At 45.1% G+C, this 13,215-nt stretch overlaps 1 protein-coding gene across 1 annotated transcript in view; it reads left to right on the top strand.

Annotated features, from left to right (window-relative positions):
- Positions 1–222: 222 nt before the first annotated feature.
- The window catches only part of SHOC1 (shortage in chiasmata 1), a 129,302-nt gene continuing 116,309 nt past the window's right edge, over positions 223–13,215 (top strand). The window contains exons 1-2 of the mRNA XM_043514997.1: positions 223–375; positions 5,505–5,589. Of these exons, the coding sequence (XP_043370932.1) occupies positions 5,545–5,589 (45 nt within the window). The 5' untranslated portion in view covers positions 223–375; positions 5,505–5,544. The remainder of the gene's footprint in view (positions 376–5,504; positions 5,590–13,215) is intronic.

The following is a 13,215-nucleotide window of genomic DNA, read 5'->3' as shown; positions in this document are numbered from 1 at the left end:
GGGAGCGCCCAGCAGGTGGCCTGGTCTGAGCCGACAGGGGGCGCTGTGGCAAGGGATCAAACACCCGGCGATGGGGAGGGGTTTGTGTCAGCTCCGCGTGGCGGGGGCCCCTCCCCATTGTAGCCAGTTAGGCGGGTCTCGCGCTCCTCACTTCGCCCCGTCCCGCCACTCCCCTGATCAGTTCCCCTCAACGTCACGGGCTTCGCCTGCCTCCGCGTGATCGCGACAGGGGGTCCCACGTGACTCCGGCCAACGGCGGGCGCTGCTGCCGCGAGGCTCCAGGGGACCAATCAGGGCCCAGCTCAGCTTCCCGCTCTGGGATCCAGGGGAGCGCGTGAGACCGGCCGTGGTGGGAGGAAGAGCCTGAAGGAGGCGGTGCGTGGAGAGACAGTGACACTGACAGGGAAGGGGGGGCTGCAATGTTAGTGATACTGACACAGGGAAGGGGGGGCTGCAGTGAGTTTGACACGGGGGGGTGCTGCAGTGAACTGACACAGGGAAGGGGGGCTGCAGTGTGTTTGACACGGGGAAGGGGGGCTGCAATGTTAGTGCCACTGATACAGGGAAGGGGGGGCTGCAGTGTGGTTGAGACGGGGAAGGTGAGTGGGAGCTGCAGTGTCACTGACGGGGGGGCTGCAGTGTTTCTGGCAGGGAGAAGGGGCTGCAGTGACACTGACACAGGGAAGGGGGGCTGCAGTGAGTTTGACATGGGGAAGGGGGGGCTGCAATGTTAGTGATACTGACACAGGGAAGGGGGGGCTGCAGTGAGTTTGACATGGGGAAGGGGGGCTGCAATGTTAGTGATACTGACACAGGGAAGGGGGGGCTGCAGTGAGTTTAACACGGGGGCGCTGCAGTGAACTGACACAGGAAAGGGGGGGCTGCAGTGTGTTTGACATGGGGAAGGGGGGCTGCAATGTTAGTGCCACTGATACAGGGAAGGGGGGGCTGCAGTGTGGTTGAGACGGGGAAGGTGAGTGGGAGCTGCAGTGTCACTGACAGGGGGCTGCAGTGTTTCTGGCAGGGAGAAGAGGCTGCAGTGACACTGACAGGGAAGGGGGGCTGCAGTGAACTGACACAGGGAAGGGGGGGCTGCAGTGTGGTTGAGACGGGGAAGGTGAGTGGGAGCTGCAGTGTCACTGACAGGGGGCTGCAGTGTTTCTGGCAGGGAGAAGAGGCTGCAGTGACACTGACAGGGAAGGGGGGCTGCAGTGAACTGACACAGGGAAGGGGGGGCTGCAGTGTGTTTGACACGGGGAAGGGGGGGCTGCAATGTTAGTGATACTGACACAGGGAAGGGGGGCTGCAGTGTGTTTGACACGGGGAAGGGGGGCTGCAATGTTAGTGCCACTGACACAGGGAAGGGGGGCTGCAGTGTGGTTGAGACAGGGAAGGTGAGTGGGAGCTGCAGTGTCACTGATGGGGGGGGGCTGCCGTGACACTGACACAGGGAAGGAGAGGGGTGCTGCAGTGATGCTGACACAGAGGGGGGGCTACAGGGACATTGACACAGGGCGGGGGCTGCGGTGAAGTTGAGAAGGGGAAGGTGAGTGGGAGCTGCAGTGACACCATCACGGGGAGAGGAGAGCTACAGTGGCACAAATAGGAGAGGGGGAAAATGAACTGCATGACCCCGCTGCAATGTCTGTTCCGTCAAGAAGGGAAGTTGCAATGTGGGAGAGGTGGTTGGTTTGGGGGTCACTGTTTGCATGAAAGGACACAGTAAAATTAAGACCCACACAAAAACTCTTATACTTGGCAGACTTAAGGCAGCATTTTTCTCAATGTATAGTTGTTTAAATTTACAATCAGATTTATTTAAAAGTACAAATCTTTTAAGGTCAGGTTTTGATACACGCATTCCTCTTATTCATAATTCCAGCATTATTTGTTTGGGGTTGAGAGAGGATTATTTGGAAATGGCATTTTAGATAACTATATAAGATATTTAACCAAAAAGGTACACAAGTTTACAAAATATGTATACTATCCTGCAAACACTTACTGCTTTGTGTAGTATCTATTAGTGTCCAAAGTCACCGTGGTGGGCCCTCGTTTGGTATATTCCAAAAGGTACATTAATGCAGTATTATAGTTGTGCAGTCAGTCAAAATAAAAACTCCTGCTTAGCTTACATTTTCTTTATACCAATGGAACTTCATGAAGTCAGTCCTGGTTTCCATACACTAATGTAAATGAGATCAGAATCAGGCTCACTGATTCCATACAGCATTTACCTGGCTGCATTGCTAAATTATAGTATTTAATACTAATTTTTCTTGTTAAGCATGTAGTTTATTTCTGTTAAGCGTATGCCATAAAATATGCAGGATAAGGATTATTGCCAAATTAATCTTGATATAGACAAAACCTAAAAATCTACTTTTTCACTTTTCCTGAAAACTAGGGCTGTCAGTTAATCGCAATTAACTCACACCATTAACTCAAAAAAAAAAATTATCGCAATTAAAAAAATTTATTGTGATTAATCACACTTAACAATAGAATACCAATTGAAATTTATTAAATATTTTGGATGTTTTTCTACATTTTCAATATTGATTTCAGTTACAACACAATACAAAGTGCACAGTGCTCACTTTATATTATTATTTTTGATTACAAATATATGCACTGTAAAAATGATAAAAGAAATAGTATTTTTCAGTTCACCTCATACAAGTACTGAAGTGAAATCTCTTTATCATGCAAGTGTAACTTACAAATGCAGATTTTTTTTGTTTGGTTACATAACTGCACTCAAACACAAAACAGTGTAAAACTTTAGAGCTTACAAGTCAACTCAGTGCCACTTCTTATTCTGCCAATCACTAAGACAAAGTTCGTTTACATTGACAGGAGATATTGCTGCCTGCTGCTTATTTACAATGTCACTGAAAGTGAGAATAGGCGTTCACATGGCACTTTTGTAGCCAGCGTTGCAAGGTTTTTCATACCAGATATGCTAAACATTGCTATGCCCCTTCATGCTTCAACCACCATTTCAGAGGACATGCTTCCATGCTGATGATGCTAGTTAAAAAAATAATGCGTCAATTACATTTGTATGTCTCCTGCTCTGTTTTACCCACATTCTACCATATATTTCATGTTATAGCAGTCTCGGATGATGACCCAGCATATGTTCGTTTTAAGAACACTTTCACAGCAGATTTGACAAAACACAAAGAAGGTACCAATGTGAGATTTCTAAAAATAGCTACAGCACTGGACCCAAGGTTTAAGAATCTGAAGTGCCAATCAAAATCTGAGAGGGACGAGGTGTGGAGCATACTTTCAGAAGTCTTAAAAGAGCAACACTCTGATGCGGAAACTAAAGAATCCAAGCCACCAAAAAAGAAAATCAACCTTCTGCTGGTGGCATCTAACTCAGAAGATGAAAATTAACATGTCAGTCTGCACTGCTTTGGATCGTTATCAGACAGAACCCATCATCAGCATGGAAGAACGTTCTCTGGAATGGTGGTTGAAGCATCAAGGAAAATATGAATCTTTAGCACATCTGGCACGTAAATATCTTGCAATGCCAGCTACAACAGTGCCACGCAAATGCCTGTTCTCACTTTCAGGTGACATTGTAAACAAGAAGTAGGCAGCATTATCTCCTGCACAGTATAACCAACCTTGTTTGTCTGAGTGATTGACTGACCAAGAAGTAGGATTGAGTGAACTTGTAGACTCTTAAAGTTTTACATTTTTTTTATTTTTGAATGCAGGTTTTTTTGGACATAATACTACATTTCTAAGTTCAACTTTCATGATAAAGAGATTGCACTACAGTACTTGTATGAGGTGAATTGAAAAATAATTTATTTTTATTTTTACAGTACAAATATTTGTAATAAAAAATAAATATAAAGTGAGCACTGTATACTTTGTATTCTGTGTTGTAACTGAAATTAATATATTTGAAAATGTGGTAAACCTCCAAAAATATTTAAAATAAATGGTATTTTATTGTTGTTTAACGGCACAATTAATTGTGATTTCATTTTTTTAATCGTGCGATTAATCTCGACTAATTTTTTTAATCGCTTGACAGCCCTACTGCAAACATATTCTTGTGTTGTTGGACGCAGTTGGTACTGTATATATTGATGTTTCATTCACTTGAAAGGACATTCTAAAGCAGAGTTTCCCAAACTTTTGAAACCTGATTCCCCTTCAGGTAAAACGAAAGCAATCATACTCCCCTGCAATCCCATCATGTATTGTTAAAGGCCTACACATCTTAATTTCTGCACCTTCTGCTTCCTCCTCCACTCCTCTTTTCTCCACCTTGAGAAATACTATAATTGCACTTGTATTCCTCCTCTGGGATCCACTCCAAGTGCCCAGTCAGGTCTTAGGTCTCCAGCTGTCATCTGTTTCTGGGCAGTGACCCTTCTCCCACTTCATTCTGATTGGGGAGTTTTAAGGCTGCATAGCCTCTTACCTTACACTGTGATAACCCCAGCTTTCTCTCTCAGAGCTGTGAATAGTAATTGCCAGCAGTTACAAGTATCCACACAGCTCTTTCTAACAAAGCACATTTACTCTTAAGGTAAAAGCATTCTAGAGAAAACATAACAAAAGAATAAATGGATTTAAACACACACTGAATATCCCAGGCGTCACCCATCTGTCTTATGGGGCCCTGTAGGCCAAGTTTTTCCAACTCTTCTGCAGTTTGTGGCCGCCTTTGGAGAGGAGTTATGTTAATTTGCTGGATCAGAAAGAAGGCCCTTTTTATATCAAAAGCCCATTCTTTGTCTGCTAGTCTTGGGAAAACCCAGCCTCAACCAGTATATGCAAGTGTCACCAAGGGGTGATACTTACATGATTCTCCATAACTACCCCCTACTGTTTTTGGCTTCTGGAAGAGCTGGGGTAATCCTCCCTGTTTGGAGTTTTATACAGTCCCTGGTCCACAGTGATTCATAAACTATTCATGTGGTCCTCAAAGATATTGCATGGGGTTGCAGTATCTGTCACAGAGCTTCAGAATATGATAACTTGCTGTCCTTCCTTGTATGCTTTGATGATCAATGAAATATTTAACAATGTAGACATTTAAAGTATCATCATTGATAACAGAGTTAGCATCTTTTGAAATTAATGAGGCGGTTTAAACCTCTCAGACTTATTATTCAGGCTCTCTAAAAAGACAGGAAGACACCTCTACATTGATTACACTTGCTTCATGTTTGAAAGGTAATCTTTGAAACCATAACAGCTAGAGCTTTACTTAAAAACAAACAAACAAAAAAATGAGACTAAAAGACTTGAGTGTCCATGCCCCACCAGACTCCTTGGAACCCCCCATGGTGACTTACCCCACAGTTTGGGAAACACTATTCTAATAAAAACTTATGCTACAGTATATAATGTGCATGCAGAAGTTAAGAGGTTAATCTACTGAATCAGAGGAACAGCATTTCTGTTTTAAGATTTTGTGTTCTGCAAAAGGTTTTTGAGTAATTTATATTTTATGTATCTTTCAGATAAGTGAAGTTTTGAATACATTGCCAAACGAGGAGGATAATGTTTGCAGCTCTTAAATATCATGCAGTAGACTATTTATATGAGGTACAGTTTACTGTTGCACTTCCCTTGCTCTATAGGAAATGTGATGGGAATAATTACACACAGCCTTCGATGCATTTTTGAAATAATATAAAGCAACTAATTACTTAAGGATTCAGTTTAAATGAGCTCTTTTTACTGCACTGCTGCTGCACACAAGACCTTAATTCTCTCTCTGGCATATTATGGTGAAGTGATTGCTGGTATTTTACAATAGAGTCCAAATATAATCCTGCCAAAACTGAAGAGCATCCACCTTTTGATGGTCTGCTGCACTTATGATATTGTTTTAGAGCTTGTTTCCTGCTCATAGATCATTTTGGAGAGCATCCTGAGTCTTTTAAAGAATAAAACTCTTAATTACTTTTTTCCTAGAAGGAATCCAGTTTTCTTTCAACTTTAATATGCAGTAGAATAGCATTTCCACAATATATTATTCTCCCTTGATGCTTTAATAACAGGAAAGGTGTTTATTTCTGTATAATGTTTTCAGTAAAATTCAGGCTCATGGAATGTACAAATTTGTTGACATAACTTTATCTACAAGGAGCATTTTAGTTTTGTAGTTGTTTATCAGTTACAACATAGAAACATTATGAAGTCTTGGAAAAAAGAAAAGGAGGACGGCTGCTACTCTGAAACCTGTCATTATGAAGTCTTGTTTTCCTTCATTTCTTCAGTTGTGCATTGTTATTGAATGTGTCAGTTGCTCATTGCTGAAGCATGTTGTCCCACTGTAATTTAGTTTTCTCTCTTTTTAGACTTTCTAAAAACTGGGGGCCAAATCACAAACCTGTCCACCAATTGAGTGCTGTATCTAAAGAGCGAGCAGTTCTAGTCTGTGAGTGGTATGGAGAGGCCCTCAGACATAATGTGTCTAAGGGTCTGCCTTCACTGCCCGCTGGATTGGCGAGCAGCGATTAATCCAGTGGGGATTGATTTATCGTGTCTAGCCTAGACGCGATAAATCGACCCCCGAGCGCTCTCCCATCGACTCCTGTACTCCAGCACCACGAGAGCCGCAGGCAGAGTCGACAGGAGAGCTGCAGCAGTCGACTCACCACGGTAAGTCCATCTAAGTATGTCGACTTCAGCTACATTATTCACGTAACTGAAGTTGCGCTTAGATCGATTCCCCCACCCCTCGCCCGTGTAGACTAGCGATAAGAGTTCCGTGGGAGAACAGTATGCAGTATCCTTTAAGAAGATGTAGCTTGCATTGCATCCAATATAGTCCTGCTAGTTCTTGAAGGTACACAAAAGGCCACAGTCCATGAATACTCCACCCATATTCCTCTCCCCGTAGGCAGGAGTATTCCTTAGCATACCCATGCAGCAGGATTCCTTCCTAATAGTCTCTTGAGTACTAGCAGCTAACTTCTATTGCCGCTCCAGCTGGCCTAGAATGTGGTTAGGTTGCTGGCCCTGCAAAACACATGCTGAAATGAAACTTCTCCTGTTTCTTCTTGAAGCAGCAGTCAGGTGTGTCCATCATGTATTTCTCTCCCACCTGCCCTAAGCTGTCTTGTTGTGTGCTGTCATCACTGCAGTTTCCTCCCTATGTCAGGCAAAAAAGAACAGGATTTAGTTCTATATTAGTTCTATATTTTCCAAAATAGTCTCTTTTCTCTTTGTTTTTCTCACAGATAGCACAATCTTTCACAGGCTCCAGAATAGTAGCAACAGAAGGTCAAACTGTCTGGGACTATTGTAGGAATGTTTGCATGTTAGTGCTGAATATCAGCTTGCGCCTCCCAGCACCAGTTCTGGTCTGACAATACAGTGATGTTCTGCTTCAAAACTGAAGTTCCATTCTTTGTTCCATTGCTGCTCCTCATTTCCATCATCCTGAAAAAGTCTGATGCACATAGACCTAAACTGATCTTTCGCGATCTCTTGATCTAATGCACTATTGAATCAAACACCGTTGCCAAAAGTATACTGTTCTCAAGAGAGGCCAAAGACAACTTCTTGCTAAGCTTTCTCTGATTCCTGTACCCTCCAGTGGTTCAATTTCAGTGAGGGTTATAGTCCTAATTTACTTACTACTTGTTCCTTTCACTCCCTGCTATATTTCTCAACCTATCTAGTTTGGCTGAGTTATTGGAGAAGGCTGGGTGTTTGGAACACTAGAGCTTTATATATTAGCCAGATTCCCCACATTAGCGTTAGTGCAGGGGTGGGCAAACTTTTTAGCCCAAGGGCCACATTTGGGTATAGAAATTGTATGGCGGGCCATGAATGCTTACAAAATTGGGGTTGGGGTGTGGGAGGTGCGGGTTCTGGGGTGGGGCCAGAAATGAGGAGTTCACAGTGCAGGAGGGGGCTCTGGGCTGGGGCAGGCCAGGTTGAGGTGGGCTCTGGCTGGAGGTGCGGGCTCTGGGGTGGGGATGGGGATGAGGGATTTAGGGGTGTAGGAGGGTGCTCCAGGCTGGGACTGAGGGGTTTGGAGGATAGGAGGGGGAATCAGGGCTGGGGCAGCGGGGTGGGACATGGGGGGTGGCTCAGGGGTGTAGGCTCCTGGTGGCGTTTACCTCAGCGGCTCCCAGAAGCAGCAGCATGTCCCCTCTGGCTCCTATGTGGAGGCACAGCCAGGCAGGTTTTAACAATAGGCTTAAATATGAATTATTTAGGCTTAATATGGGCTAGTGGTTAATAGTCTGTCTGCACTAGCATGCCGTAAACCCAGGTTCAATTTCCAGTTCTTGTCTTCTGCTCTCAGGGCTGACAGAAAATAGGAGAACTTTGACTGACCCATTCAAGAGGTTGTATAGCTTATCAGTATCATATTCACCAAATAAACTTGTTCGTATATATTGGAATATTTTTTGCTTCCTGACAGGCTGCAGGGGAAAACTGATCTCTTTCTGAAGGTCTGTTAGGGGGGCAGCTGCCACCTTTGTTTCTCTGCATCATCCCCTGTTAGCAGACTACCTCAGATTTGTCGGCTGAGAGTTCTGGCTATACGAACCACAGCTGGACCATCAGACCATGGGTGTTATGGCAAAGAGGCTGAGGGCCTACCCTGAAGTTGGGGGGCATTTCTAGAAGCTTTGTGAGATATTTCTAGTGGGGTAGGGAGCACAGGTGTAGAAACATATGGAGCTCTAGACTCCTCATTGTCATTCTCCCATGTTTCTGTGCAGAGCTTCTTTCTCTTTTCCATACCACTCTCTTACCCTCAGAACTCTGGATGTCTCCAGTGTCCCCCTGCCTCCCAAATTATCAGTGATTCACCTGCTCATCACTCCAAACTCCTATTACAGAATCCCTTTCTTCCCATTGTTGCGAATTATACCTGATCGGTCACGCACGGTTCAAGTTTTTAGGCTGAGGCACCAAAAACCAGGTCCAGATCTGCAGAGTTTCCAGTCTGTGTTTAATGTATTACGCTCGAGCGTGGTGCCCCCCCCCCGCTAGTCAGGAGGGGACACCGTATACAGTTTATGCAAAGCTTATATACCATCTGACATCGCGTGCTGCCCTCGTGCATCGGCACCCTTAACCAGTGAATTCCATCCTCACCCCATCCTCAGCCACTCTCTGGTGAGTGCTTTCTCGTGTTCTGAGAATGTCAACAACTTTATCATTAAAACGGAACATGCAGTTACACAACGTGCCTCGCATACCACAAAGACAGGAAGGACAACAGTTTCAAGGCCTGAAACGATTCCCCAAATGTGCTGCGGTCTGTGCTGCACAGACAGTGGCTGGCGCCAAAAGGTGCCAGCTCTGCACATATTAGCTTTTCCCTCAACAGTCCTCCCTTTTTTTTTTGTACGTCAGTTAACACTATGTAGGAGCTGAGTAACCACGAGGAAGGACAAATAACTGCGAGTAACACATTTTACAAAATTGAAGGCATACAAATAACACGGCAAAGAAAACAGCAATCAATATGAACATGTACAGAGCACGTCTTCCCCAGACCCCGAGATCCGGCATCCATGATGTGAGCCAATTCCATACTTCCTGCAATCCAGTACTCGTATTATCAAGACTGATATGATGAAATAAAGTTGCCTGTTGCTTGAGGATATGGATATCAGTCTCTACCCTATGGTGTTGATTTATAAAAACACAACAGCTGGAGTTAAGTAAAGCGCATAACCCACCCTGATTAGCGAGGAGGTAATCTAATGCTAAGCGATTTTGCAGGGTTGTTTGAGATAATTGTGTGACTTCAGTTTGGAGGGCAGATAAAGCATCTGCAGTGGCATTGGCCATCTGCTCTAAGGCAGCAGAAATATTAACTATAGCTTTTTCTAGCTCACTTACTCCTAACCATGGCAGAAACCAGCGCGCAAAGGAATGAAAACCCGTGGGCCGCTCGATAAGGGAATTAAAAGGGATACTTCGCCGATCCCTCCATACTATATTGCGAATTTCTTTTCATGTTAGACTCTGATAAACTGTTACAGCAGGGATTATTGCTCCTAGGGTGCAGGTACCATACCATCCTACTGGAAGAACTTTATAGGCCGTGTGGTTACACAACCAATACCACCCTGATCCTTCAGAGATGGGCCAAGGGGCCCTTGAATAATTTGAAACGGTTGCCATCCCCGAACTAATTTTGATAGTACGATTGCACCCCATAAAAGTTCCCACAAAATTCCCATTTTCAGGATTCCAATTTCTTCTAACACAGATTGTATAATTGCCCTTGGCCACCATGTCAATAGACCATGTTTGAATAGTGATATTCCAATGAAAGGTAGTATTAGCCCATAATGTAGACAACCGCGTTTCATTAGTAGGGATAGGGACCCCCACCAATGGAATTCCCTGACTAATATATGTGAGGGTATGGATACATATCCAACATTGTGTTTGATTTATATTCTGCGTAATAGCCCGAGTCAAATTCAAAAAACTATTACCTGCCCACCCTTGTGCTGGACTTGGGAGTAGGGGGAAAAGCCCCCGGGCCAACCATACCAATAATAACATCCGCCCCGGTACCATACAAAAACCCCTATTCCCAATATACAAGTCCAAAAGAGAAATACAAGAAGTCCTGGTGGGCTGTGAAGATTCCAGTAATTGGAGGGTTCGGTCCACGGGTTGGTTGTAATATTCATCCGTGGAATGGCTCGTATGCTGGATCACTCGGGTCCTGGGGAGGCGCTGTCGCTGCTTTAACGTAGTTGTGGTGGATCCACGAGCTCTTTCCTGCAACCTTTAAAGCAGAATAAGTACATAACAGAACTTGATACGGCCCCTCCCACCTAGGTTCCAAGGGGTCTGTGTGGGGAATCCTTTTTACCATAACCCAATCCCCTGGCTTAAATGAGTGAATTTGCAATCCCAACGGTGCAGTTTGACACAATTGAGCTTTAAATTGATTATCAATCAGCTCCTTTTGTAACCTAGCAACATATTTGGCCAGAGTTTCGTCACCATCCAAGAAACTAGCATGTGCTGGAACGTAGGTTCCTGGAATTAAAGTGGGTCTACCAAATAACACCTCAAATGGGGACAGGCCCAGGGGCATGCACGGTGTCCACCTTATATGCCATAAGACGATTGGCAGGATTTCCGGCCATTTAAGTCCAGTTTCCTTACAGAATTTTGCTATCATTGTCTTTACTGTTCGGTTCATGCGTTCCACCTGACCAGCAGACTGATGATACGGTGATAGGGTGATACGGAGTATGTAATTGTCGAGTGATTCCCAAACATTTATACAGTTCCTCCAAAATTTTCGCAGTAAAGTGCGAGCCTCGATCTGTATCTATAACTTCAGGAACACCAAACCTAGGTACAATATCCTTCATTAGAAACTTAACTACAGACCTCGCATCTGCTTTCCTCGTCGGTACCGCTTCAGGCCACCCAGATAGCTGGTCCACTATAACGAGAAGGTGATGGAATCCTGAACACTTGGGCATGTCTGCATAATCCATTTGCAGACGCTGAAACGGAAAATTCGCCCAAGGTCTCCCCCCCCCCCCGCGAACTGGCATCAGACCGAGTCATAGCAGAGAATGCCAAACAAGTTGAACAGGATCCAAGAATACGCTTCACCGCAGGATAAATGTGTGGTGCCGCCCAGGATTGGAGTATGGCAGCCACTGTGCCTTGAATACCAGCATGGCCCAGGGAATGAAAATAATGAGCAGCTGCCAGTAAATAAGGACGGGGAAGAATAGGTTTGCCCCCGATTCGCCAAATTTTGTCCGCGCCCTCCACACCCTCCCAACGTTTCCACTCGCCCAATTCTTCCAAGGATACATCAGTGTACATTAATGTCCAATCCGCAGGTGGGAAAGACCCATCAAAGGGGAGGGTAACCGACACAGAAAGAGGTTGTAGAGCTGCCACTTTTGCGGCTGAATCAGCTAACGCGTTACCTTGAGAAACAGCACTATCGGAGTGCTTGTGTGCATAGCAATGTACCACTGCCACCTGGCGTAGAACTAAAATAGCTTCTAGCAACGCGGCAATCAAGGGACCATTAGCTATTTTTGCTCCTGATGAAGTTAGAAATCCACGCTGTTTCCAAAGCTGGCCTGTAGCATGACAAACTCCGAAAGCATATCTCGAGTCTGTGTAAATGGTAGCAGTTTTTCCCGCGGACAATAAGCAAGCTCTCGTAAGCGCATACAACTCTGCACCCTGGACACTAAATGATGGTGGTAAAGGAGCGGCTTCTATAACATCGGTCTGGGAAGTCACTGAATACCCCGAAACCCGATAGCCATCTAAATAATATGAGGACCCATCTGTGAAGAGACGCAGATCGGACTCCATTAAAGGAGAATCTGTTAGATCCGGGCGGGGCTGACCATTCTGGGTGACGACGTCCATACACACATGATGAGGGGTGCCATCCTCTGGGAGGGGTAACAAAGTCGCTGGATTAAGAGTGTTGCAGCGGCATAGAGTGATGTTATCAGTGGCCAACAAAATTAGTTCATATTTATGAGCTTGTTGTGGAGACAACGCCTGGGTAGAATGCTGTTTTAAAAGAATTTCAACCTCGTGGGGGACCCAAACAGTCAGGGGATGTCCCAGAACTATGGGTCGCGAACACTCAACCATGATTGCCGCTGCGGCAATCAACCGCACACAGGAAACAGAGCCCCGGACAACAGGATCCAGCTGTACTGAATAATAAGCTATGGGGCGTGGGCGGTCTCCAAGATATTGTAGGAAGACTCCACTAGCCACTCCCTGTTGTTCATGACTAAAAAGAAAAAATGGTTTACCGTAGTCCGGGAATCCCAAGGCGGGCGCCGTAACCAAAGCCTTTTTAACCGCTGTAAAGGCAGTCTCCCTCTCCATAGTCCAGGAAATCGGGTCAAGGGTTGATGACGTGGTAGCTTGGACCAGGGGTTTTACCAGTTCTCCAAACCCCACGATCCAAGGTCGACAAAAGCCGGTAGCCCCTAAGAAAGCCCGTAACTGTCTTTTTGTTGTCGGGCGCGGGTAATCCTGGATTGCCCGCACTCTATAGGGAGATAATAAACGCTCCCCAGGCTGAATTACAAAACCCAGATAAATTACCTGATTTAGGCACAGCTGTAACTTGGATGGGGACGCACGATGACCTTTATTCGCTAATGCAGTAAGTAAAACGACAGAATCAGTTAAACATGTGCTATAGTCCAAAGAGGCAATCAA

Source organism: Dermochelys coriacea, chromosome 5 (assembly GCF_009764565.3).
Source record: "Dermochelys coriacea isolate rDerCor1 chromosome 5, rDerCor1.pri.v4, whole genome shotgun sequence".
Classification (NCBI taxonomy): domain Eukaryota; kingdom Metazoa; phylum Chordata; order Testudines; family Dermochelyidae; genus Dermochelys; species Dermochelys coriacea.
This window is presented reverse-complemented; position numbering and strand designations above follow the sequence as displayed.